General features: G+C 43.8%; 1 protein-coding gene across 1 annotated transcript in view; it reads right to left on the minus strand.

Annotated features, from left to right (window-relative positions):
* LOC142571782 (lysosomal dipeptide transporter MFSD1-like) overlaps positions 1-19,867 on the minus strand; it is a 32,901-nt gene extending 13,034 nt beyond the window's left edge. The window contains exons 1-9 of the mRNA XM_075680390.1: positions 19,603-19,867; positions 18,525-18,733; positions 16,119-16,186; positions 14,862-14,970; positions 12,337-12,433; positions 10,174-10,272; positions 6,289-6,400; positions 5,539-5,595; positions 2,595-2,751 (exon numbers count right to left, since the gene is read on the minus strand). Of these exons, the coding sequence (XP_075536505.1) occupies positions 2,595-2,751; positions 5,539-5,595; positions 6,289-6,400; positions 10,174-10,272; positions 12,337-12,433; positions 14,862-14,970; positions 16,119-16,186; positions 18,525-18,733; positions 19,603-19,771 (1,077 nt within the window). The 5' untranslated portion in view covers positions 19,772-19,867. The remainder of the gene's footprint in view (positions 1-2,594; positions 2,752-5,538; positions 5,596-6,288; positions 6,401-10,173; positions 10,273-12,336; positions 12,434-14,861; positions 14,971-16,118; positions 16,187-18,524; positions 18,734-19,602) is intronic.
* Between the last annotated feature and the right edge of the window lie 3,084 nt (positions 19,868-22,951).

A 22,951-nucleotide genomic window follows, 5' to 3' on the forward strand; every position in this document is an offset into this window, starting at 1 on the left:
TTGCGCCAGTGGGCAGGACGGGAACAGTCGGGCTTCGGGCCCGAGTTCTACGCCAGCTGCCCGGCCAGAACGCCACCCCCGTCTGCCGTGCCTCCTGCTGCCCGAGGCCGGCGTTCGAGCTTCCGTGCCCGTGGGCGAGAGGGGAGCAGTCGGGCTACGGGCCCGAGCTCTCTGCCCGGCCAGAACGCCGCCGCCGTCCACTCCTGCCACCCAGCCGCCAGCGTTACCTCGCCTCGCCAGAGCTGGCGCGCTCCCGGCGCCCGGTCAGTCAGCCTACGCCGCAACCTTTGGTGAGACCGGCGCCACCCCTTCTGCCAGCTTGTCGCCGCGTTGCCGTGTCGAGACTGCGACGCGTCCCCGCCCTCGTGGCAAGCCCGAACTCGCACCCTCGCTAACCTCGTGCAAGCCCTATAAGAGCGTTCCTTACCGCAATGTTTTCTTGAGTGTGTAATTTAAGCATGTTTTCTGTTTCTTTTTATTTGCTTTATGCTTCTTTTGTGTGTGATTAAAAGTCTTTGTGTGTGTGTCCAAACCAACGGCTTCGTCCTCAATTGGGTTCTCGGAGGCTCCGCCTAAGAGAACCGCTAAAACATTGAGAACACGAACCTTTGCCCATAAGTGGGTCATCACAGAAGCTCATGCATGTAGGATGTGTTAAGGAGTCATGAAATACTTATAACTATATCGGTTTTAACAATATATCAGTTATAACAATGATAAACTGCTGCACCGTCAACTTTTGTATGTTTTCTGTGGGGTAATAACCCGCTTACTACAATGTCCCCATGCCACATTATCGGTTTTAACAATGAAGTCTGGCTGCTGGGTGTCCGTGTTGAAAGGTAATGGAATACGAAATCCTTGAAAAGAAGAAAGAAAAAGTGAAATGCAAGCTGCTGCATAATCGCCCACCACCCCAGCTGCTGCTGCACGCTTCTCTCCATGAAAGATGCATGCCAGCCTCGCACGCATTTCTCCCACCACCCTTCCACCACTCCAAACACGAATGGGCTGCGCCCATAGCTCTGCGCTGCGCCACCCTACGAAACAGCAATGGACCGCTGCTAGCACTGCTCCCAGATTAGGGCACCCTACCCAGATTGCTCGCTCAGCCAGGCCCTCACAGTTCTTTATTCTATGGCTCTCATTCTTCGCAATTCTGCTAATGGATGAAGTCACTCGTGCTTGTCGTTGTTTGTTGGGACTCGCCAGTGAAACGGAAGATGGCTGATTCGCTCGCTGATCATTGGCAATGCACGACATTGCCGGTGAAAAGAAAGCACAATGCTCTAGATTTGGAAACGAAGTGCTTCTAACCGACGAGGCGATCGTCACGAACATGCTTGCATCAGATAGCGACAGTGAAGGCCACGATGGTAGCGCTGACGCAGTGAGACAGGCTACCTCAACATTGTTCCCACAGGAGCTCCTGTAGATTAGTCAGTCCCTCATGGGCTTGTTTTCGTAAGGGACCTTCTGCTTCACTACATGGAGCACCTGGATGCCTTGGAGAAGGATGCCGGCAAGCTTTGCGTAAAGCAGGCAAGGCTGATGGACATGTGGTTTTATCGTGCAAGCCAGTGGGAAGTATGTGGCGAGATGCTTGTGACGATCACGTCCCAGCATTTCTTCTGGATTTCTCAAGCTGAGATGCTGCTGCGGCAACCTTCCAGCAGTGGGGCCACCAAAGCGATGCTTTGGCGGAGCTCGTATGTCGGTTGCCGCCCGTGACCCCTCTTTGCAGTCGATATAGCAGTGCCATTCTTGAACGCTGACAGCCGCTGCTTGTTAACAACATGTGATCACAGTGTGCAGGAACCAGAGTTAAACAGCTAAATGAGTCAATAGAATCAGAAGCCGGATGAAGGAAGGCGGTGGAGAGAACTGGCCTCTCGACCATTATAGTTTTCTTGAAACAGCTACGCCATCCCCAATTTTGATTTTTTTTTCACGCAACCTGGTTATAACAATTATTGGCTATAACAATGGAATTTTCGTGGCACTTGAATATTGTTATAAGTGGGTTCGACTGTAGTTATAAAACTGATTTGACACATCCAAGTGTTCATGCACGAGCGTGGAGAGCATACATGCTGGCATACGCTGCCTAAAGGAACACCAATTTAAGGCGATGGATGGCAAGTATGTATTGCATGCGGTGACACTGCTCAAAAGATGTTCATTTGTGAACAATGAAATGCGTGGCGTGCTTTGCTGCAGCAGTGACAGATGGCACTACACCTCTGTTGCAGTGATGTCACAAGTTGCCCATTTGTGACCATAGGGCTAGGCTTTATCACTCTATATTGAGAACCAATCTCAAGAATACCGCCAAGATAACACTTGAACTTTGGTGCAGAGCAGAGATAAAGTGTAGCGAATGTGCACAACACCATTCACTTTCTGTGAAAGGGGAAAAACGAGTCATAAATGGCTACATGTTCCACCTGAAGCGGGCACCAAGGCGGGCCAGGTGCTGCCATGTCAGGTGATGACAATTTCTGCTGCATTCGTGTAAAAGAAAGCGTGTAGAAAACCTCGACAAAAAGTTATTCTGCGGTAAAAACACGAAGCAGACCATGCATCACAATTACCATGGAAATCCAGGGGTTGAGGAAGGTGAAGGCAAGCAGCCCGTGAGCAGCAAGTGTCCCAAAGACTGCCGCTGTGACCCAGATGAGGTTTCTACCCAGCAAATCCACCAGGATGCCAAAGACGGGTGAGGCAAAAGCCGAAATGAGGTATGGGACACTGTAAAAAATTTAAAATTTCATGGAGAAAGATGGAGTAGCAGTAAATGGTATTTTTACATGTCGCATACACTGTGCTTTTTTTCTCCAATTCCAAGCTCAAAAATGCACCTCATGCGATTTTTGAAATTATGCTGTGAACATAAAAGAAGGCTTATTATCTTTTATTTGATGCAGTAATGCTACAAAAGAAGGTTGAACTTTAGAAGGAAGCCAACCATTTGTCTAGCTCGACATTCTACAAATTGAAATTCTTCAGGTCTATGCTGTGCAGGTCGTGTGAAACAGATGCTGCAGGGCGACATTGGGGAAGACCTATCTTCATTGCACAACACAATTTCAGTGGGAACAATGCACTAATTAGAGGCAACTGAACGTATGACTGAAAACCCAGCAACTAGCACTGCTTATGCAGCAGAAGCAATGCGCAGGATCTTTACCCCCTGATATTTCTTTTACATTGTCACTATATTCTGGGACAGGTGGTGTCATATTCATAATAAAGTATAAAGAAATTTAAAATGAAATGGATCTTTGTAGAAAATGAAACTTAAAATGCAACCAACACAGCGTCAGCCCTTTATTGAAGAGTTGACTACAGGCAACATATTGGACAATTTTTTTTTCTTGCTAATTTCAGTATTGAGCGCAATATTTCTGATTAAATGTCTTCAGCCAACACTGTATGACATGCAGCATGTGTCAATTGTTGGTTTAGAGCAGGAACACAGGATAATTAAGAAGTTTGGCACACGACTCGCTTTCTTTTGAAAGCACTGTCACAGGAGACAGACTGATGCAAGATCTCTGGCTGTACGGATGTCGCACATGTGACGCAAAGCAAATGAAATGTGCATTGATGGTTCATATACGACGAGAGCTGTCTGTGCAAGTTCTAAACAAAGCCTTAGGTGGCTTGGGATGAAACCCACTTCCAATTTTCTGTCTGGGGGTTAACCCCCCTGCTTCTGAGAAAGCTTCAGTAAAAGATATTTTTATTTTTGCTGATTATGCTTATTCTCTGTATTTCGCACATTTCGATGGAAAATGAACAATTTCAAGGGGTATTTATATCTGCCGTCATTAAAGAGTTAAGGGAAGTTTCGCAGCTATTTTAGTGCAGTGAAGGCTGCTGTACGTCGGTGTGCTTGGTGTCAACCATCAGCAAAGTAAATGGCATTGGAGTCCCAAATTTTTGCTTTAGAAAGCAATTATCAGCCATTATAAAATTAAAGTTACCTTGTGTATACATCACTGAAACGGATGACGACTTCTTGGCACATTTTTTATCATTTTTTTTTTCAGACAGTAATCTGCAATTTTTGTTTCTCATGTCACGCTTTACTGGCTCCACGTTGGAGGTGAGCTAGGAGTTTGCACGGTTGCGACGGTAAAAGCTGCTGGCATGGTCCGGTAACGCAGCCAGTGTGGGAGCTCTTAAGCAGCCGTACGATGGCTTTGCTGATGAATCACCACTAAGAATAGCCAGAAAACAGACCCCTAATACTTCTGGAGGGTGTGAGAACCCACTTATACAGCTTTGCTGTCTTTAATGTCTCAATTGCTAAGATTGGCATACATCCTGCACAGGATTTCTTTCCTTTCTGTGGTGGCAGCTCGAAAGCCTTCATTCCTCTATTTGAAACAAAATGCACCTTGGGCATTACCCCTCTGGTGGCATTACTGCAGCATCTGCACTGTTTCTCATCACTGGAGATGTTGCACAAAATAACTTCTAGGGCAGCCACTTCACGAAAATTCCATTTGCAATATGGTGCATGTCACCTCCTAAGGGTTGTCCCAATTATAAAGAAAGAAAGAAAGAAAGAAAGAAAGAAAGAAAGAAAGAAAGAAAGAAAAACACAGGATGAAGTGGTGGCTAAAAGACCAAGTAAGCACAGGTAAAAAAAAAGCTGCTTCTTTCCTTTTTTTTTTTTGACTTGCCCAGTCTTTGAATGAGTAGATATGGCCATGACTTATTTTTCAGAGCTAACATCAATTGTGAACTAAGGTTTGCTATGTGTACAAATAGTGTATGCTTGTTCTGTAACCTAAAATAAAATATGTGGAGTTATAAAAACAGTGCCCTGCACACCATGTGGCCCATTCTCATGGTAAACAAAAAGCCACGTAAATGCAACGAATGTGTCTTGTCTTTTGAGGTTCTGCTAAGAAAAGCTGCACTGTACATAATTCTTAAGGCCTCAAAAGGTCAGACTTAGCAATGTTTTTGTGGCCATGTTGCACTCATGAAAATACAGCCAAAATAAGTTTGCAGATGGTACCTATAATAATTGTAGGCTTCAAAAAGTTCCTTATATTAAGGCAGAAATGAGATGGCAAGAAATCATTGTAAACAATAACTCCAGCAGTCTCTGAACTCACTGACGTCTCTGTTCTTGCTTTCATAATTTTAAAGCAGAGCGCGAGAAACTCACAAATGATGCACATGTGTATAGGCCTTGCTATTCAGGCTTACCCTTTAGTGAATCAGCCATCTGGAGCCAATGTAAACAATGCTAACTTTAAATATTGAATCATTGCATGGCATTCACACAGCTAAAGTAGCATACTGAGTCATGGTCAAGAATACTGTGCATGAAACAGCTGTTGTAATGGACATGCCAATACCCAAGAGCCTGTCAAAATAGCCTACTGCTGGTCCAAGTGCAACAATTAAGTACAAAATAGGAACTTATCTCTGTGACAAGCACCTTCCTTGCAAGCATACAGTAAATGAAGCTCACATCCATGCAAGAGTAAAACGGTGCATTCTAAGCCAACTCACCTATCAACCGAGTTTGCTGCAACGGCAGAGTACTGGTACTTTCTCTGAAAGAAGACCCTGTTGGGAAAAAAAAATGCTCACGGTAAATGCCCAGTTTTGTTATATAGATGCTGTTCTGTGATCTCACTTTCACCAAGTGTCTGCGTTACTGAACAACTATTGACCAATCAGAAAGCAATGTTTGGGAAGCGCAGTTGTGTCAGTATACTTTTATACCTTTGCAAGGCTAGGCTTTAAACATCCATGACTACTTGCATTTCTACCTCTTCTCTAGAACTCCTCCTTTAGCAACTAGAGAGAAATGCACTTGTCACAAGTCATAGCAAAATGCCAATACAAGGCAGACTAGTGGCTTTTCAGAAGCAAGTAATAGAGATTTTTAGCTGAGTGTTTGCGGTCTGCTCCGCTCAGACCGATGTATTCTAGCAATTAGCACGCAGCTGCTTGCTGGAACTTCAGTGCATGTGCGAACAATGCTCATGCAAGCAGTGGAAAGCTAGAACGCTTCCCTCCGTACGAAGCTGGGTGAGCAGAGCATCAGCATACATCCACTTGTCCTATTTGTCGTTTTGCAACTAAGTTAGCACTGAATCGCTCACATATCGATAAGAAGTGGTTATCAAAGATTCCAACTCAATGCAGTTCCTTATAGTGCCCTGGCCCATGAAATCTGGGTGGAACGGAGTGTAAGCAACGTTCAACTAAACCTCTGAAATGATGGAAGAGATTGCTATCCTGAATAATACTCACGTTCCCAGGCCAATGAAGGGAAATATGGTGACATAGTACGAAACACAGATGAAGCACAGAAGCCAGAAGGTCTTGGGAAAGTAGCGCACATCGCTCAGCTTCACCACCTCACCTGCACAAAGATCACTATTAGGCCAGCACTAGGTACTAACAAATGTTATGTATGCTACCATCTGGCTGACAAAAACAATTGTTGACAAACAAGCACAGGTAAACAATTTAAAGGCTCACGTGCTTCATTTGCTCAATATCTCTGTGCACGTGGAGACCATCAACCTTGTGTTAATTGTGAACAAAGACCCATGATATATTCAGGTTTCTAGAACATATAATGAGTACTGCTATGGCTGAAAATTGGAGACAGGATGAGGTACATGTGGAAGTGGGATACAGCAGGCAGGCATGAGCTCCTTCAAAAACTAGTTTACATCTCCCCCATATGTGCTATTCAAGCTGAAGAGCCTTGAGTGAAACAGCTATCATTACAATAGTAAGGGCCCACTTCCAATCTCAGCAGCCACTTCTTCCTTCTCCATCTCTGCGCTCCTTTCACTAAACTTGCCAAAATGTTAAATGACAAGAAGTATCCTGATAATCTCCTTTCCCATCAAGCTGGCTCCTATTATTGTGTCATTACAGTCGAACCTCGATATATTGAAGAGCGCAGTGATTGTGAAATAGTTCAATAGAGCCAGAATTCAATATATAAATCACGTAAAAAATGGGGAAAGAACTTGTACAAATCAATCAATGAATCAATCGTGTCGTAGTAAATACTCACTTGAAGCTTCACACAAAGTATGTATTTCTTTGGTTGAAAGTACTGCAGCAGTGTAACCTGCTTCTTATTGGCAGCCACATGCTTAACCATGGCATCCTCAACATAGTCTAAACGATCCACAAGCGATAGGCTGGTGCCTTCTATTGCACCACAGTAGCGGCGTAGAAGGGCCAAAGCAGCAACAATCTTAGTTGAAGTTGGCAGCAGGGCAACATCAGCGCTTGTGGGATCAACCTCGGCAGCGTCTTCATTTGGCCACTACTTTTGCTGCAATCTCCACGTCCATCAATCAAAGGATTTTGAAACACTGTCAATAATATAGTATTAAGTGGCGTCTGCCAAGGCATCTATGAATGAGCACAGTGAGCACGGGCTGTCGCGCGTCTTTGTGGATGCTAACCACTAGTCCTCGCATGGCACAGCAGGCGCAGAGCGTGGCACCGAGGATTCGGTACAGCAAATGCAATGCGTCGTTGACGTAGAACTAGCCAAGTTGCCGCGTGCGTGTGCCGCTACGTTCAAATGGCACACTCAGCGCAATCGATGTGTGCAGCTATAGTGTGCAGCAGTCGGGAATGCTCATCACACCACCGCTATCTTTGAGGGTGTTGCAGGAAGGCTCGCCGCCTATCAACAGAGTGCCCGTGGTGTGGGATGGCGGAGTTAGATATATCCATTTTAAGTCCAACTCCGTTAGAAATAAAAAATTAAAAATGCATGCAATTTTCCAGGTGATATAGAAAGGGTTCGATACACGCAATAATTCAATATATCTGTGTTCGATATATCGAGGTTTGAATGTACCACATGGTATGCAAAGGAACTTCAAATCAGTATACAGGAAAAATTGACGTTAAGACAAATTCTATGCGACAGACTGGTGAACTTAAGCTTAATAAGGGGGTGTAGACATGCCCAGCTTTCAGGAGCACCACTATGATGTGCTGAGTGATGTCTTTTGTGCATCACTTATTTATTTAAAGATACACCCTTTGCAGGCCTCACCGAGGCTATTACAATTTTGCATAGTGTGTGTGTGTGTGCAAACGTATAGAGTTAAACCTTGATGTAATGAACTGTAATACTGTAACAAAATTCTCGAAATAATGATGTGTGTTTATACATGATTTCAGTATGATGAAATTTTACTGCTGCTGTGAAGGAATATCGAGACAATAGAAACTTCTGCAATGCAGATGGTCAAATGGTTGAATTACATGCAGCTGCTTTCAACAAATCTTTCAAATCATGCACCACACAACCAAGAGTGACTGCTGAAGCAAAGCAGATTTATGTTCCGTTTGAAGTAAGCATGATAAGATCCTATCACACCCTGTGTGCTGAATGCTTTAGGTGCGAGTGAAAGCTTGCGAAGGTGAGCCGAGAAGAATGGTGGCTTGATGAGCGCAGTCTTCCCGTATGAGCTAGGCAAAAGGGGCAGAGGGGAGCGAGCATGTGATCAAGCCCGCATGAGAGCGGGAGTTGGGGGCATGTAGGCGCACACTTCCTTTTCTGAGACAGCCGTGGCCACACATGGCTATCAGCACGGCTGAGTGCATACACAGCCTGTGCGCCCCGTTCTAGAGGCAATCTGCCGTGCTTGCAGACTGCGTGAGCTAGATGGCTTGGCATCATGCGCATTTAGTGCTGGGCGTGCAATCTGTTGTTTCAGAGATGCGCTGAAGCAAAAGGGAGACAAACCATTCGCTCCCTGCTGCCAGTTCTTTTCATGATAGCATCGTCCCACTGCGGGCGACACTATGGGCAGCGTGGCTGGAATGGACACAAAAGCATGGCAGGCTTCGCTTCGTACCACTGATGAGAAGATGTCGTCGACATGGCATGAAACTAACTTTTGTCGCCAACTCTAAAATTCAACAGTTATTTTTGTCATTGAAATTTTTTTCCAATTGCCGAACAATTCAGAACATTTTGCGGCGCCTTCCACGTAAGAAATTTCAGCAACTGTGCTTGATTTAATGAAATGTAATTTCAATATAACAAAGCAAATTGCAGATTTTACTGACTTCATTATATCGAGGTTTAACTCTATATATATTTACAGTGAAGTAGACACATATGAAGCGATTTATTGACGTTTCAACTGGAGTCTGGCTGAAACTTGTGTATGGGTAAATATATATGAAATATACTGAAGTTCACCAATGTAAGCATCACGGTTTATATTCGTGTAGGCCATGATCTGTACTTATGCCATGCTGTCGCTATTTGTGATGCCACATTACTGCCAGCTGTATTACTGGCTCAATAATTACTGCAACAGGAGAGTTGACACTAAACTTCTGTCTTGGCAGTCTTTAGCCATATGAGCAGCTTTCCAAATGGATGGTTAAAACTACTATCATGAAAAGCATAGGAGACATGTCCTCTATATTTACAGAAAGTAAGAGGACTTGTGGTCTGGAAATGTAGATGTACACCTTCAGAGAAAAAGTATAGAACAAGAAATCAAGCATATGGCAAATCAGCTCTGCAGAAGCTTGCAAGCTAGAGGAAGGTTCACAAAAGGAAAAAATTTGTCATCCATGCATCTGTAGTATGAAGTTAGAAAGGGAAACCATATGGATTTTTTTAGAAAGAAAGCTTCAAAACTGAAAGACCATTTGTATGGCTCTGGGTTTATACGTGGGACCAACGCCTTTCTCAGGCTGTCACTACGCCATACAAGCTAACCGAGTGGCTAGCAGATTGCATAGCAAGGCCGAATTAATCAACAACTGGAAGCACAGGGAAACTGAATATGGCAAATCAGTTCTGTGAAAGTCCATAAGGTGGAGCACTGTCCATATTGATTTGCCATATTCAGTGTGCCTCTGCTTTGAGCTGACTAGTCATTTGGCCTCACTCTGATCCGATAGCCTCCTCATTAGTTCAAATGGTAAAACGATTGCTCGGAAAGGCATTGGTCCTGGGAGTGATCCGCTGACCAGGATGAATTTTTCTTGAAATGCAAGGCTTCCTTTCCATGAAACCTGTATTGGTTTGCCTTTGCAGCTTCATGCTACAGTCGGGTCGATGAGAATTTTTCCTTTCAAGAAATCGGGCAGTTCAGTCTGTCCTCATAGCACTACAGGAGTACGCACCAGTCATGGCATCTTCACGTCCCATAATACGTTGCGCTCTGCGGTCAAGAACAGCCAGCACGACTGCACACAGCATCGACATTACACACCAGGAGGCAGCTGAAAACAAAAGTAGAGATTGACAAGAAGAGGCATGCTGGAGGTTCACTAACCATACAGAAGCATCAACATGGGTGATTACATATATATGTAACACCGCGTATGCGTTCACCTCAAGAGCTTCAAGCCACAGTGAGTACCTTAGCGTCAAATGTAGAGCATCATGTACTATCATGAAGAAATGAAACAAATGGAAATGAAACTTTAGCGAGTCATTACTCAAGTGTGCATTGCGACACTGACATGTAAACAGACAGTTGCTGTGTGTGTGTGTTAGACAAAATTCCTTATCAACACACAAAATATTTGCTAATGGCAATGAACAGAGAAGCATGAAAGTCTACGGTACTTTCTGACTTGGATAAGCTATTCGCATGTCACACTGGCCTGCAAGTACAACAAGCATCTTTATAAATTCAGAAGCAACCGTGTTTGTGCAAGCATTCTGATACACCTTTATGTACTTTCAACTTCTGCTCAAAACCTTATCATAAAAATTATAACGTTAAGATCTTGTTAATTTGACCTTTATTAATTCAGAAATCTGATATTTAAGAATAACTTCACAGTCCTGGAAAATGTATGCATTACGCATTTATGACATCAAACTCTCATTAGTTCAAATGTATTTGGCAGTGTGCTAGTTGATTCAGGTAACTCCCAAAGCATGCCATGCACCACAAGAGAGCAAAAGCAGCACAGCCTGCATTAGAATCCAAATGATATAAAGTGGCAAAGACCACATTGCCATTGTCACCAGCAAGAACCATACAAGATTGACAGAAACTCCTTGCAGGCTTTGCACGTTTTTGTTTAGAAGAACCAAGTTGTGCATTCGAAAAAGACAACCACAGGAAAAGACGATGGAGATGGAAAGAGCGCAAACTGTTGGTAGTTTGCACTCTTTCCATCTGTGTCGCCTTTTCCTGTGGTTGTCTTTTTTGAATGCACAGCTTGGTTCTTCAAAGCAATGCACCAGCTAGCATAGCAAGAAGTTCTAAAGCACCCTTTTATTTTTGCATTTAGTGCCATGCATGAAATCGCATTGACCACTGCCATTAGGACTGTGTGGTTACCATTTGTGTTCTCGACAAGAGCAACCACAAATTCATCTACAGTGGTTCAGTCAAATCTGCCAGTACCATAGGAATGTATGACTAGTTACCAGCCAGCTCACTGATGACAGAATAATGGGAATGTGTTACACTGATCAAGACACTTGTCTCGCGCCACTGCAAGTGCTTATCAGTCACAAGATGCAGCAGCAGGATTGCTCTGCACACGTCATCGATTCCAACTTCTCTCGTTTTGCAAGTGTTTCACAAATAAAGAAAGCATTAGACCACTCCTTGCGATGTGGCATCACTATCACCTACATCTTTCGTAAAATTTGTTATAATAGCCCAAGTGAAAAACAAATCCTTTTTAGTTTCCCTGCTTCATCTCGCCAAGAATTGACCACCAGCTAAACGTCAGTGTACCAAGGTACTCAACGAAACAGCCCTACGCTTCAGTCGTGCAAAGATACAGCTTGGAATAGAACCACCTGCTGTCCTCCATCGTCTCTATCACAGACCCTTCATTGTTCAAATCATAATTATGTGATGACCCGTTATAACTTGTTCTGCCCCTTTCTCTCCAGTGCCAAAAGGCCTTGAGAGTAAATAAATGAAATGGTGAGAATTGCAGCTTCCTGGTAGATGTTGTTCAAGATGCAAACAAGCGTTCAGTAAATAAATAAGAGCATCTTGATGTAGTTAAGCGTGTTTGTTTTCATGATACAGTCAATAATTCTACATTCGGTTAATTTTGACATCTTTTTTTCCAGTCCTGTGAAGGGCAAATTAAAGAGATTTTACAGTAGACATTTTATTAACCTGTATCCATTACCACACTGCAATGCAAAGAAAAAAGAAGGAATGGTAGCGCCTCTGTGTGATAAGCAGTGTGTATACACTATTGTCAAGCATAAGTAATGAGGCAGCGGCAACAGCCAGAGGAGCCACCATTCATCGCTCTGCCTAAGAAAGCAAAAGCGTTCCAGCAGTCGATTCACTCACTCACCAATGAGGAGTGCTACTCCCAACCCTGTGACACCGGGGTACAACTTGGCCACAGCTGCGTACAGGAATGGCATGGTCATAAAGTTGGCTGTACTTCCCTGCAAACAGAATACTCGGGTAAACAAGTGGCAGCAAACGTTTCCACAAGTAGGGAATGCTGTGCTCAATGTATTACTATATGGTTGGTGATCTTCCAAACCATCCACAAAGAAATCCTAAATATCTGTCTCATCAAATGTTCAGTGAATGAAAGTACACTCAAACCTATGGGATATTAAACAAATTACCCCAATATGGTCAGCTTGTAAGACTAATACTCTGGTAACATGGGCATACTAAAGGTCCTTTGAAATTAAGGAGCACAGAGCTTTCACAAGAACATTACTTCAAGAGATATGTGTCAATGCTATACGGTCTCCAGATGGTCTCTGCAGAAGCTTTTAACAAAAACAGCAACATATTCTAAAACACAAAAGTGATGAGGGACAAAATAAGCTAAAGATGCGCAGAAGGAAAATGAGGACAGTTTGATGCAAAGCAGCCAGTCACCAACGTGCACACTGCGCCCATATGGCATCGATTCTGCTGTTGGCTATGGCAGGTGTGCCAGCCCTGCTGTACCGGCATGTTCGTGATTGAGATTGCGGGTGTCATGAAAGTGTTTAAGGCTTAAAAATTTCTATAATACAGTGAAACTTGTTTTTTATTTGGTAAAAAATTGAACTTCCATATTCATACGGAATATTCTTTTTTTTTTTTTTCGGACACCCTCAAAGCTCAAGAGTATTCCTTTTCAATTTTAAAGGACAAACATTATTTTTAAATTATTAGATTTAAAATTCCCTTCAGCTAGGCCTCCTTTGATGCGCCCATCAGACAGTGCACACCTTCCCTTGAGGTAAAGGTTCTTTGGTTGAAAGGACTTTGAAAGTGCCCATGTGACTGGGGTACAAGAGTTCACTTTAAAGGAGCCTACACAATATTTGGTATTTTGTGCCTAGATCCATTTAATGGTGGAGTATCATTAAAGAGACTACACAGGAACATTATGTTGTGTCAGTAAATTAGGCTTCTGCAATAGCACTAAGAAAATGACACAAAAATTAAAGGTTGGTGGTGACACTGTCCCAAAGTTTCTCCACCAGCTCACCATGGTGTTATGGAGTACCATGACAATTTCTACTCGGGTCTAGTTAACTGTTTTATCAGAAAGGAAAGACTACACTGCATTCTAAAAGAACCAAACACTCATCCTAGCAAGTTTCAAGTACCCTTCCTGCAGTAAACCAGCTCATAAAGAATAGAAAGAAACACTGAAATTTGCGATGCCATACTGACACTAACACAGAGGTTTTAGTGCGAAATTAATACGAGAGCTTGACCTTCATTTTCTTCAGCATTGAACAATTTTCTTATGCCAGATGAGTGAAAAAAAAGATTTCTAAAGTTAAGAAATTTCATGCTGGGGTTTTACGTGACAACTGCATGACCTGATTATGAGGCACGCTGTAGTGATGGCTCGACATAAATTTTGATCACCTGGGGTTCTTCAACATGCACATAAGTCCAAGCACATGGGTACCATTGAACATCACCCCTATCGAAATGTGGAAATAGAAATCTCAACCCCATGCACAGCAGCACAATGCTGTGACACTGCGCCACCACACTGGGTCAGAAATGGAGTTCTCGAAAGATATTTTACCGGACTAAACTGATTCGGGTTGCTCTTTAGTGACCCTCCAAAGGGTAATATTTATATCTTAATGAGAGTTACTTAGCTGATTTAGGAGTATGGCTTAAACCTTTGCGGTTATGCTGGTGACAAACTATTTTGTATGCTATGGACTCCATACAAAAAGAGCCCTTTTATGAACCGACGTGCTGCAAGTCGGCTAGTTCATAAAATTTTCTTCATTTCCGAGGCTATTGTATGGTTAACAATCTCCAACCAGCACCATATTGCGGCTTGCAAGTGATCAGCACAGGAACCACCTTCTCCAGGGTCCTCATCGTCGCTTACTTCTTCAGTGCTCTTATCTGAGCATCGGCATATCCAATGAAGCCACTAAATGCAAATTAATAGCTTGCTACAGAGTGCTGAGACAACTCATAGGTATATGGGGTGGTAGAGAGAAGGCAGCACTATAATATAAATTTAGCCAGGCAGAACACAGAAAAGGACAGTGGAATACTACAAGAAAATGCATTTAATACACAGCAGGCTAACCTGCAATGTTGAATGAGAAATGTTTTAAAAAAACACTAATATTGCCATTTTTATTAGGTATTACTGGGGACACTGCCTTTCAGCTGTGTTTTTATGCTTTCCATAGTACTTACCAAGGCTTCTGCTACTGCACAGGCATTGTGCCAAGAAAAAGCGACACATACGTGCAAAATGAATCTCTCTTCTGTTGATGAGTCATACACAATACGTGAGGATGCTGAAGGCTATGTTGCAACAAACAGCACTATCATCGTCATAATAGTGAAATTCCAAACTTGTTTAAGTGGGTCACTAACCAGCCTGGAGATGCTCAGCTGGAGGCCAAACACTGTGTTCAGCTCCTTGTCTTTAAACCAGGCCACCGAGTAGGTGTTCTGGGCAACAGCCAGAGATTCACCTCCAACCCTGCACAGATAAAAGCTCTAAATAGAACAAAAATAAACTGCGGAATTCTTATGGCCCTGAACTTGATTACTGAAACTGCAGTAAGTGTGCTGCTTACCTTAAAGGGTCACTAAAGAGAAAAATTATTTGAGCTGTGTTAGTAAATTACTCTTCTACAATGGCAAAAATGCTTGGTAAGCATTTTTGGTGAGATGTTTGGTAAGTCAGAAAAGATAAAAATGAAAGACGAGTGGCGATATCACTTCAAAGTTATCAAAACCACAATATCATTATCATAATATCATTATGAGGCATGCTGTAGTGGGGGGCTATGAATTAATTTTGACCACCTGTAGGTCTAACGTACACCCAAAACACCGTACACAAGTGTTTTTGCATTTTACACCCACCGAAATGTAGCCACTGCAGCTGGGATTTGATCCCTTGCCCTTGGTCTCAGCTGCGCAACACCAAAGCTACTACGCCACTACAGCAGGTTATCGTGACATCACAGATTTTGACACTGTCTGCTCAGGCATAGTCAAATATATATTGGTAAAAATGAACTACATTGTATTCTAATTGAACCAAAGACAGAAGTAAGGAAGACAAAGTCTTTTACTGAATCACAATGGCCTAAGTGAAAAATAATACTTTGAAATCTGCGACGTCGTTGCAGTGATAAATTTGCTTTGGAACACTGGCACAAAATTCAAGAAATGGAACTTTCACTTTCATTTTCTCTCCTAATATTAGTTATTGTAGATTCAATAAATAAATAAATAAATAATTAATTAATGGGCAGCCTATTAACACGAAATCAACGAAAGTAGAGTTGTTCAAGAATACTTTATCAATTTAAGCTTTAGTTTTGAAGAAGGGAGTGTTATATATGAGCATTGCTTCCTCTTCTCCTGCCATCTATACAACGTCTTTCAAATTAACCATCAGTTCGTGCCACCTACGTCCCAGTTCCACTTCTGCTCTCGACTTGGTTGGTCTTGAGTCCAACTTGCTCTAGCAGCAACACAACAGTTTTCTCTTTAAAGTTTTGTTCACCATAAATAAATTTCTTAATGAACACACTAAGAAAAATGCTTATGAGAAAGTTGGGGGTGCTTCTTAAATATAATAAAATCTTTATAAGTCAGCTCCATGAAGATACTCACCCAAAAATGAACCTTCCAAGTTGCATAAGCCAGAAACGGTTGACGAAGGCCCCCATAGCAAAGACAATCTGAAGTGAATAGTACAGCACACACACATTTCAATCTGCACAACTGTTGTAGCCGATAATATGCAACAAAATGTGCTATTCTTGCACAATTGTATAAACAAACGAATACACAGGCGAAAATAAGATAATGTGAGGTCACATTGCTCTGAAAAATTTAAATAGAGTAGGTTTACATGACACATAACCTTCCATATTTATGCACACCTTAGTCACCGACAAGCACATTTTACTTTTTATGAACTGCTGAGGTGGCTCAGAGATTATGGTTTTGTGCTGCTGAACGGGAGCTTGTGAATGGTGGCTGCATTGCAAAAGAAGCAGAAAGGAAAAAAGCTTATGTGCGGTGCTTTCGGTGCGTGTTAGAGAACTTCAGGCCATCGAAATTATTCCAGAGCCCCTAAATACAACACCTCTCATAACCTGCTTGTCACTTTGGTATGTTAAACTATCTGTCAATCAATCTGCATTTCATGAAAAGTTACCTCACTACCATTACGGCTTTCATAGCCATGTTTTTGTGCCTGTGCTATGGAGAACTTCTGTTGAAAAATGAAATGGCTTTTGCACCAAGTACAGATTACAAACAGGCCACACAAACACACTAGAGCAAAATGCTGTCCAACTGGCATTTTAGCTCCCATGTTTCTTACATGCTTCCTTTTTGTGCACCTTTCCAGCACCCTTGAGCATCATCTTTTGCAATATAACTTTGTTGACTTGTTGACATGCTAACAAAGAAGGCTCCTAGAGATCCACAACTTGTTCTAAAACAAGCTGTCACTAGTAATTCTCCTTATGGTCACCACCTCACTAGCCCTTGCACGACATAGGGGCTGAGCAGGCCAGAAGCCTCCATGCCGCATTGCGTCCACACAGTGCAAACTGTGGCATGGCTATACAAGATAGACCGACTGCATCTCCATTACGTGCGACTTGCAAGACTTTAGGTGATCTTGAAGACTATTTGCTGGAGTGTCCTGGACTTATTACCGAGTGCAACTTTTTCTCTGACACACTCCAGTGTCTAGGTTCTCCACATGCTGGTGTGTATGACATGGCGTTTCGTTTTGGGTTGATTAGGGGTTGAGCAGGCCAGAGGCCTCCCTGCTGCATTACCTCTGCATAGGGTCAGCGCATACTACAGCATGGCCATACAAGATCAGACCCACTGCGTTTCAATTACGTGTGGCTTGCAAGACTTTAGGTGATCTTGAATGGATGGATGGAAACAACTTTATTCTGAATCCGGCAAATTTGATGACCCGGGCTCAGGTCTCCCATGAGGGGACTTCGAGCCCTTGCCTCGTTGCTGCCTCTCGGGCTTGCTGGACAGCCCACTCTTGCGTTTTGAGGTTGGAGCTGCGAAGAGCGGCGGCCCACTTCGACGCAAGAGCCTCCGGAGCTACTGCCATTGTAGCTGATGTAACCCGACACTCCCACAACATGTGTGACAGCGTCGCTCTAGTTTCCTGACATAATTTGCAAAGAGCAGTCGGGTATTGCGCAGGGAAAATGTGCTCACTATTTATTGGAGTGTTCTGGACTTGTTACAGAGCGCAAATTTTTCTTTGACGCACTCCGGTGTCTAGGCTCTCCACATGCTCATGTGAACGACAGGATGTTTGCTCATGGGCACCGGACATTCTGGAAGTGTCCCGGCTCCTCCTAAAGTTTTTAGTAGGAGATCTGAACTAAGACAGTGATTAGTAGCGGTTGACAGACTAAGCGATGAAGTTTTCTGAAAGGAACAGCTCGGGCAGAGCAATTGCTAGCATGTCTTGCAGAGATAGATTTGCCTACAGTCTACAACATCCTTCTCCTCTTTTGGCTTTTTGTACCGCCCCAAAAATGGGGTTTAAAAATCAGTGGACTGTTTCTTGAAATGTGGGTCAACATCAGCCTATTCTAGGTCCACTGCAGGATGAAGGCCTCTCCCAGCGATCTATACTTACTGCTGTCTTGAGTCAGGCAACTCCACTCTAAGCCTGCAAACTTGCCAATTTGACCACATCACCTATTATTCCGCCATCCTTGAATGCGTTTATAATCCATGAATGACCATTCTCTTACTTTAAAAGATCAACGGTACACATTATGTGACATGTTCAACTCGTGCTCTAGCTTCAAATCTCACCTGTGATATTGTCTACCTGCATTTGCTTTGGAATCCATATGGCTGTTTTTCTGTCTCCTATGTTATGCTTATAACTACCCATTTTATTATTGGCTGTCCAGTTCTTAGCATACTCCCGAGTTTCCTAGTTATTTTAATTTCGGCTCCACAGGTTAGCATTTGAACCACATTCAAACAGAACATGTAAAAATTGGCAAAGGTTACCTGGCCCACGATGATAATGAATGAGAAGAGGAAGGCACCAAGGCGGATGCCAAAGACTCGGTCGATGAGGAAGCCCCCAGCAAAGCAGAGGACTGTGTTTGGCCAGGAGTACCATGAGTATAGGCTGCTAAAGTCTGCCGCTTTTATTGACATTACATTTTCTATTTGGCTCTGTAAGGCACCAGGGTTGTCGAAGCAGTAGTAGCTACCTATGCACATGCAGAAAGAGAAAAATATACAGTCGATTGGCAGAATAGAGAGCAGGCAATAAATACAGTAAAGTCAAGCTCTGCATAACTTCATATTCAAAGACAATTACTACATCTTAAACCAGACATAGCAGAAACAGCATAAATGTTACCATATTTAAGAGCACCAGTAAAAGAAGGCTTTATAATAGACCTATATGAGTCAACCAACGAGAGGCTACACATCATAGCAACCACCAATTGTCTACGTGTGAAGATACGATAAAGAAACAAAGGAAGGCTTTCCGAAGATAAGATTTCGGGCGCGAAATCTCTGCATTCTATGGCGTACGACCGCTCCACTTTCAATTTTTCCTAGGAACCCCGTGCAGGCGTTGGCGGATGTTATGAACACGTGACGAATGAACTCATTTTATTCAATGTAACGACCACTTTCGCTTGCAGCTGCTAACTGACCACTGGTTTACCTGATAGCGTATTTTTGTGTGCGCAGCTGTGATATATAAAGCGGCCCGCGACTTACACAACACCAGTCAGACCTTGCCGCACAGTCAAACATGGACGATAATAAAGAGCTAGAGCATGCCAATCTGGCTAAACAACTGTCCAAGTGAGATAGAGGGGATTAACCGAAAATACTGCTGCAATAAGCACAGCGAAAGTTACCAGTCATGTCAGCTTCGAAGTTTCGAAGTCCAGTGTCAAGCCCCGTTTGACGCACGGCATATTTTCGCATTATAACAGTCTTCAAAGGGGGTGGTTGCTGACTCCGTATGAAAGCATTCATTGAGTTTCTAAATGATACGGGGGTCGATGCACAGACACTTGTTTCAGTGAGTCCGCAATCAACGAAAACAAAGTAAGCTCACCGAATGCTAGGAAACACAGGAAGAATAGTACAATAAGGCGATGTGCCCTCGTAGTCGGGTCGCAAAAGACGCTGGCGCAGTTTCCGAGCCTGCGCACGACGACGTCATCTTGTTCTCCTTCGACGTCTTGGTCTGAAGGCACTAGACCTGCTGTGTCCGTCTCAGTCATCCTCGCGCAGAAACACCCCTCACGCACTCACGTGCCTCCGCTCGCGAGCGCTCAGCTGTCACCAACACTCCTCGCGTGCCTCCTCATAGAATAGCCTCCTTTCCACCCCTGTTCGTCCGGAAAAGAGAGAGGCCGTTACCCTGTTACCGGATATGATGTCATAAGAGAAACTCTAGTGAACTAGTTAACTATGAGGGTGATCTTTATTGTAATTCTCACCTAACAGTCACAAAGCTTTAGACATTTGTTCGCATACAACAGTTTGGTTCAATTGCCGCTACAGAGTTGAGCAACTCTGTAGCGCGGTAATTTCGAATTTACTTTTCCGTCGTAGTACTTATAAGCGCGCTAACAATGCTATTAAGGATGTTTTAGGTCACAAACCTGCACAGTGGTCTACGAAAGATGTGGTATCGGAGGGACCCGGATCATTTTAGTACTTTTCACTCATCAGAATGCGGCTGCCAGTCGTGCTCAGTAAGAGAACGCCATATCCACTGAGCCACCACGACTGTTAATGAAAGAGCCGGTCTCTCCGCTAAATACGGCATGACACGTTGTGATGTCGCGTATAGCAGCTCACGGATGAACGACACGAACACATACGTGATAATGAACGTCACATTGTGAGTCCGTAGTTCTCGAGAAAGCATGGCTCTAGGCACAAAGTTAGCAAAAGGTTACGTTTTGACTACTAAATGGCTTCAATTCTGCAGTTACAATATGACGCACGAAATCATTAGTTGACAGGTTAAATAATTAGTGGTAATAGCCGGATTCGTTATTATTGTACAAATTATTTTAAAATTAAATTTAATTATGGGGTTTTACGTGCCGAAAACACTTTCTGATTATGAGGCACGCCGTAGTGGAGGACTCCAGAAATTTCGACCATCTGGGGTTCTTTAACGTCCACTTAAATCTAAGTACACGGGTGTTTTCGCATTTCGCCCCCATCGAAATGCGGCCGCCGTGGCCGGGATTCGATCCGGCGACCTCGTGCTCAGCAGCCCAACACCATATCCACTGAGCAACCACGGTGGATTATTGTGCAAATTATGATGTCTGCCACTGTCATGAAGCTTGGGCAGCAAAAGTTATTTTGTCTTCAATCCCCTAGATTTAATATTCAGACTGTTGTCGCAGAGGACTAGCTGCAGAGTTCCCAGCTAAAATATGCACCAATTATGGAAAAGAAGAAGAAATTTAAACACTCTGTGCGTGTGGAACCAGATGAATGTTGGTCACAACTACCTGGAGAAGCCTTCAGTATTTCTTAAAATAACTATAGTAGTAAGTCCTAGATTAACTATTTAATGATGAACCTTACGGCTAGTATGCCAATGCCGCGCTTTTAGGGCACATTTGAAAATATCAGTATCTGTTGTTTGCAGCGCGATATTTTTAGTGTACCTTCTCTCTTCTTTCCCACCCCTTCCCCTTCAAGGTAAAAGAAAGTATGCGAAATTTAAATAGAAAAGAGAGAGAAGAAAATAAAAAAAAGGAACAAGAACGAAAAAGCCAATGCGATCTTTAGCTTGTGCAACAAAACAAAACTACTTTAAAACACTAATTCTGCCCGTAAAATGGCCCGCTTCGCTCGTAATAAGACATATGTCGCCTTTCCAACCTTGTTTCGTCGAGTTGGCCGCTATATACATTGGTCTTGCGGTTCAGGTTAGCTCTTTAAATCGATAGTTTGTGCCGCGGCAGGGTAGCCGCGCTTCCCGATAACTTGGCTTTCTCAGATTCCTTGTCGCTCTTACAAACAGTCTGGTGCTCAGGATGGACGTGAGGTTCGTGAAGCAAGAATACGGGGGCCGCATCAAGGGCGCTATAACGTAAAGCTATTCCAAACTTTTCTATTCCATTCTGCAATCAGCTTTCCGCGATTGGTCAAAAACTTTTTTGGACCACATCCACTTCGCCTGTCTGTCACGTGACGTCACGAAACCCGCGATAGCTCTCCATCTGATATGACGTGTACACACTGATTATGCATGATTGGACCGAACAAAATAAATATAATTATTTTTGATTCGACGCCTTTTCGCCAGTACACCTCGGCTATAGCCGCGTTTACATGAATGCGACAGTGTCGCATCGCATCGCATTTCTAGCGCATCACATTCATGTAAACAGCAGTAATGCGCTAGGAAGGCGCATCGCAGTAATGCGCCAGGTGAGGGTAGGTTTACGGGTGCGAGCCGACTCTCGCGGAGCATATCAGCGCAGGATCGTCGCATTAGGAATTATGGAAAGAAATTAGCTGCGGGACTGCCGCGCTGATGAAGCTGCAAGACAGCAACGCCCGAAACAGAAGCAAAATGGCGTCCCCCACGGCAACTTCGCACGCCGCAGCGTGCTCTACGCGAAAATATTTCTCGGCACTCAGCCACCAACATGCACTCGGCCCACTACTGGAAGTCAGTTACAACGCAAGTTGGCTGCACTTCCCTTATACGACACCATGCGGCGCTACGTTCTCGCAAGAGTTAATGCGCTACATGTAAACGGCGTCGCATCGTCTTTCCCGAATGTGCTTGGAAATGCGATGCGCCACTGTCGCATGCATGTGTAAACGGGGCTTATGGGCCAAAAGTTTTAGGGCTGCACCCACTTCACCTGCCTGTCACGCGACGTCACAAAACCGCGAAAACTCACCGCGTCAAAGCGACGTGCACCCGTTAAAGCTGCATTAATATGCCGAACAAAACTGAATCTTTTTCTGAATAGCCGCAGGCTGCCCCCCCGTTCCGAAAGGAATAAAAGATGGCTGCCGCCGATCGCTCAGGCACTGGCTACTCGTGCCTACTGGAGAGCATGGGTTTATTTGCGTACAATAAAACTTTTTGCGAGGGCGCGTAAAAATTTCGAGCACTTTCTGCACATTTACGACCTCGCTCTGCCAATTCTTTTTTGCTGAGGGTCCGTTTTAGCAGCATCCGATCTTGACCTTCCGTTGCATGCCGCCGCGATTTTAGACCAGCCACCTCAAGCTAAGTAAGGGAAAGCGGACCAATCGCCGACGCCGGCACCACCCTCTTCATCCGGTTATTGATCTTCAGTGCACTGGCTCATCCCCGTCGAATCCCTCTCCACTTGAGCGTGCTCCTCGCCTCTTGCCAGCCAATTAGACAAGACAAGCCGCTCAGTGTAGGCAATGTTATTCGTTTTTAA

This window comes from Dermacentor variabilis, chromosome 2, assembly GCF_050947875.1.
Source record: "Dermacentor variabilis isolate Ectoservices chromosome 2, ASM5094787v1, whole genome shotgun sequence".
In the NCBI taxonomy this organism is placed as follows: Eukaryota; Metazoa; Arthropoda; class Arachnida; order Ixodida; family Ixodidae; genus Dermacentor; species Dermacentor variabilis.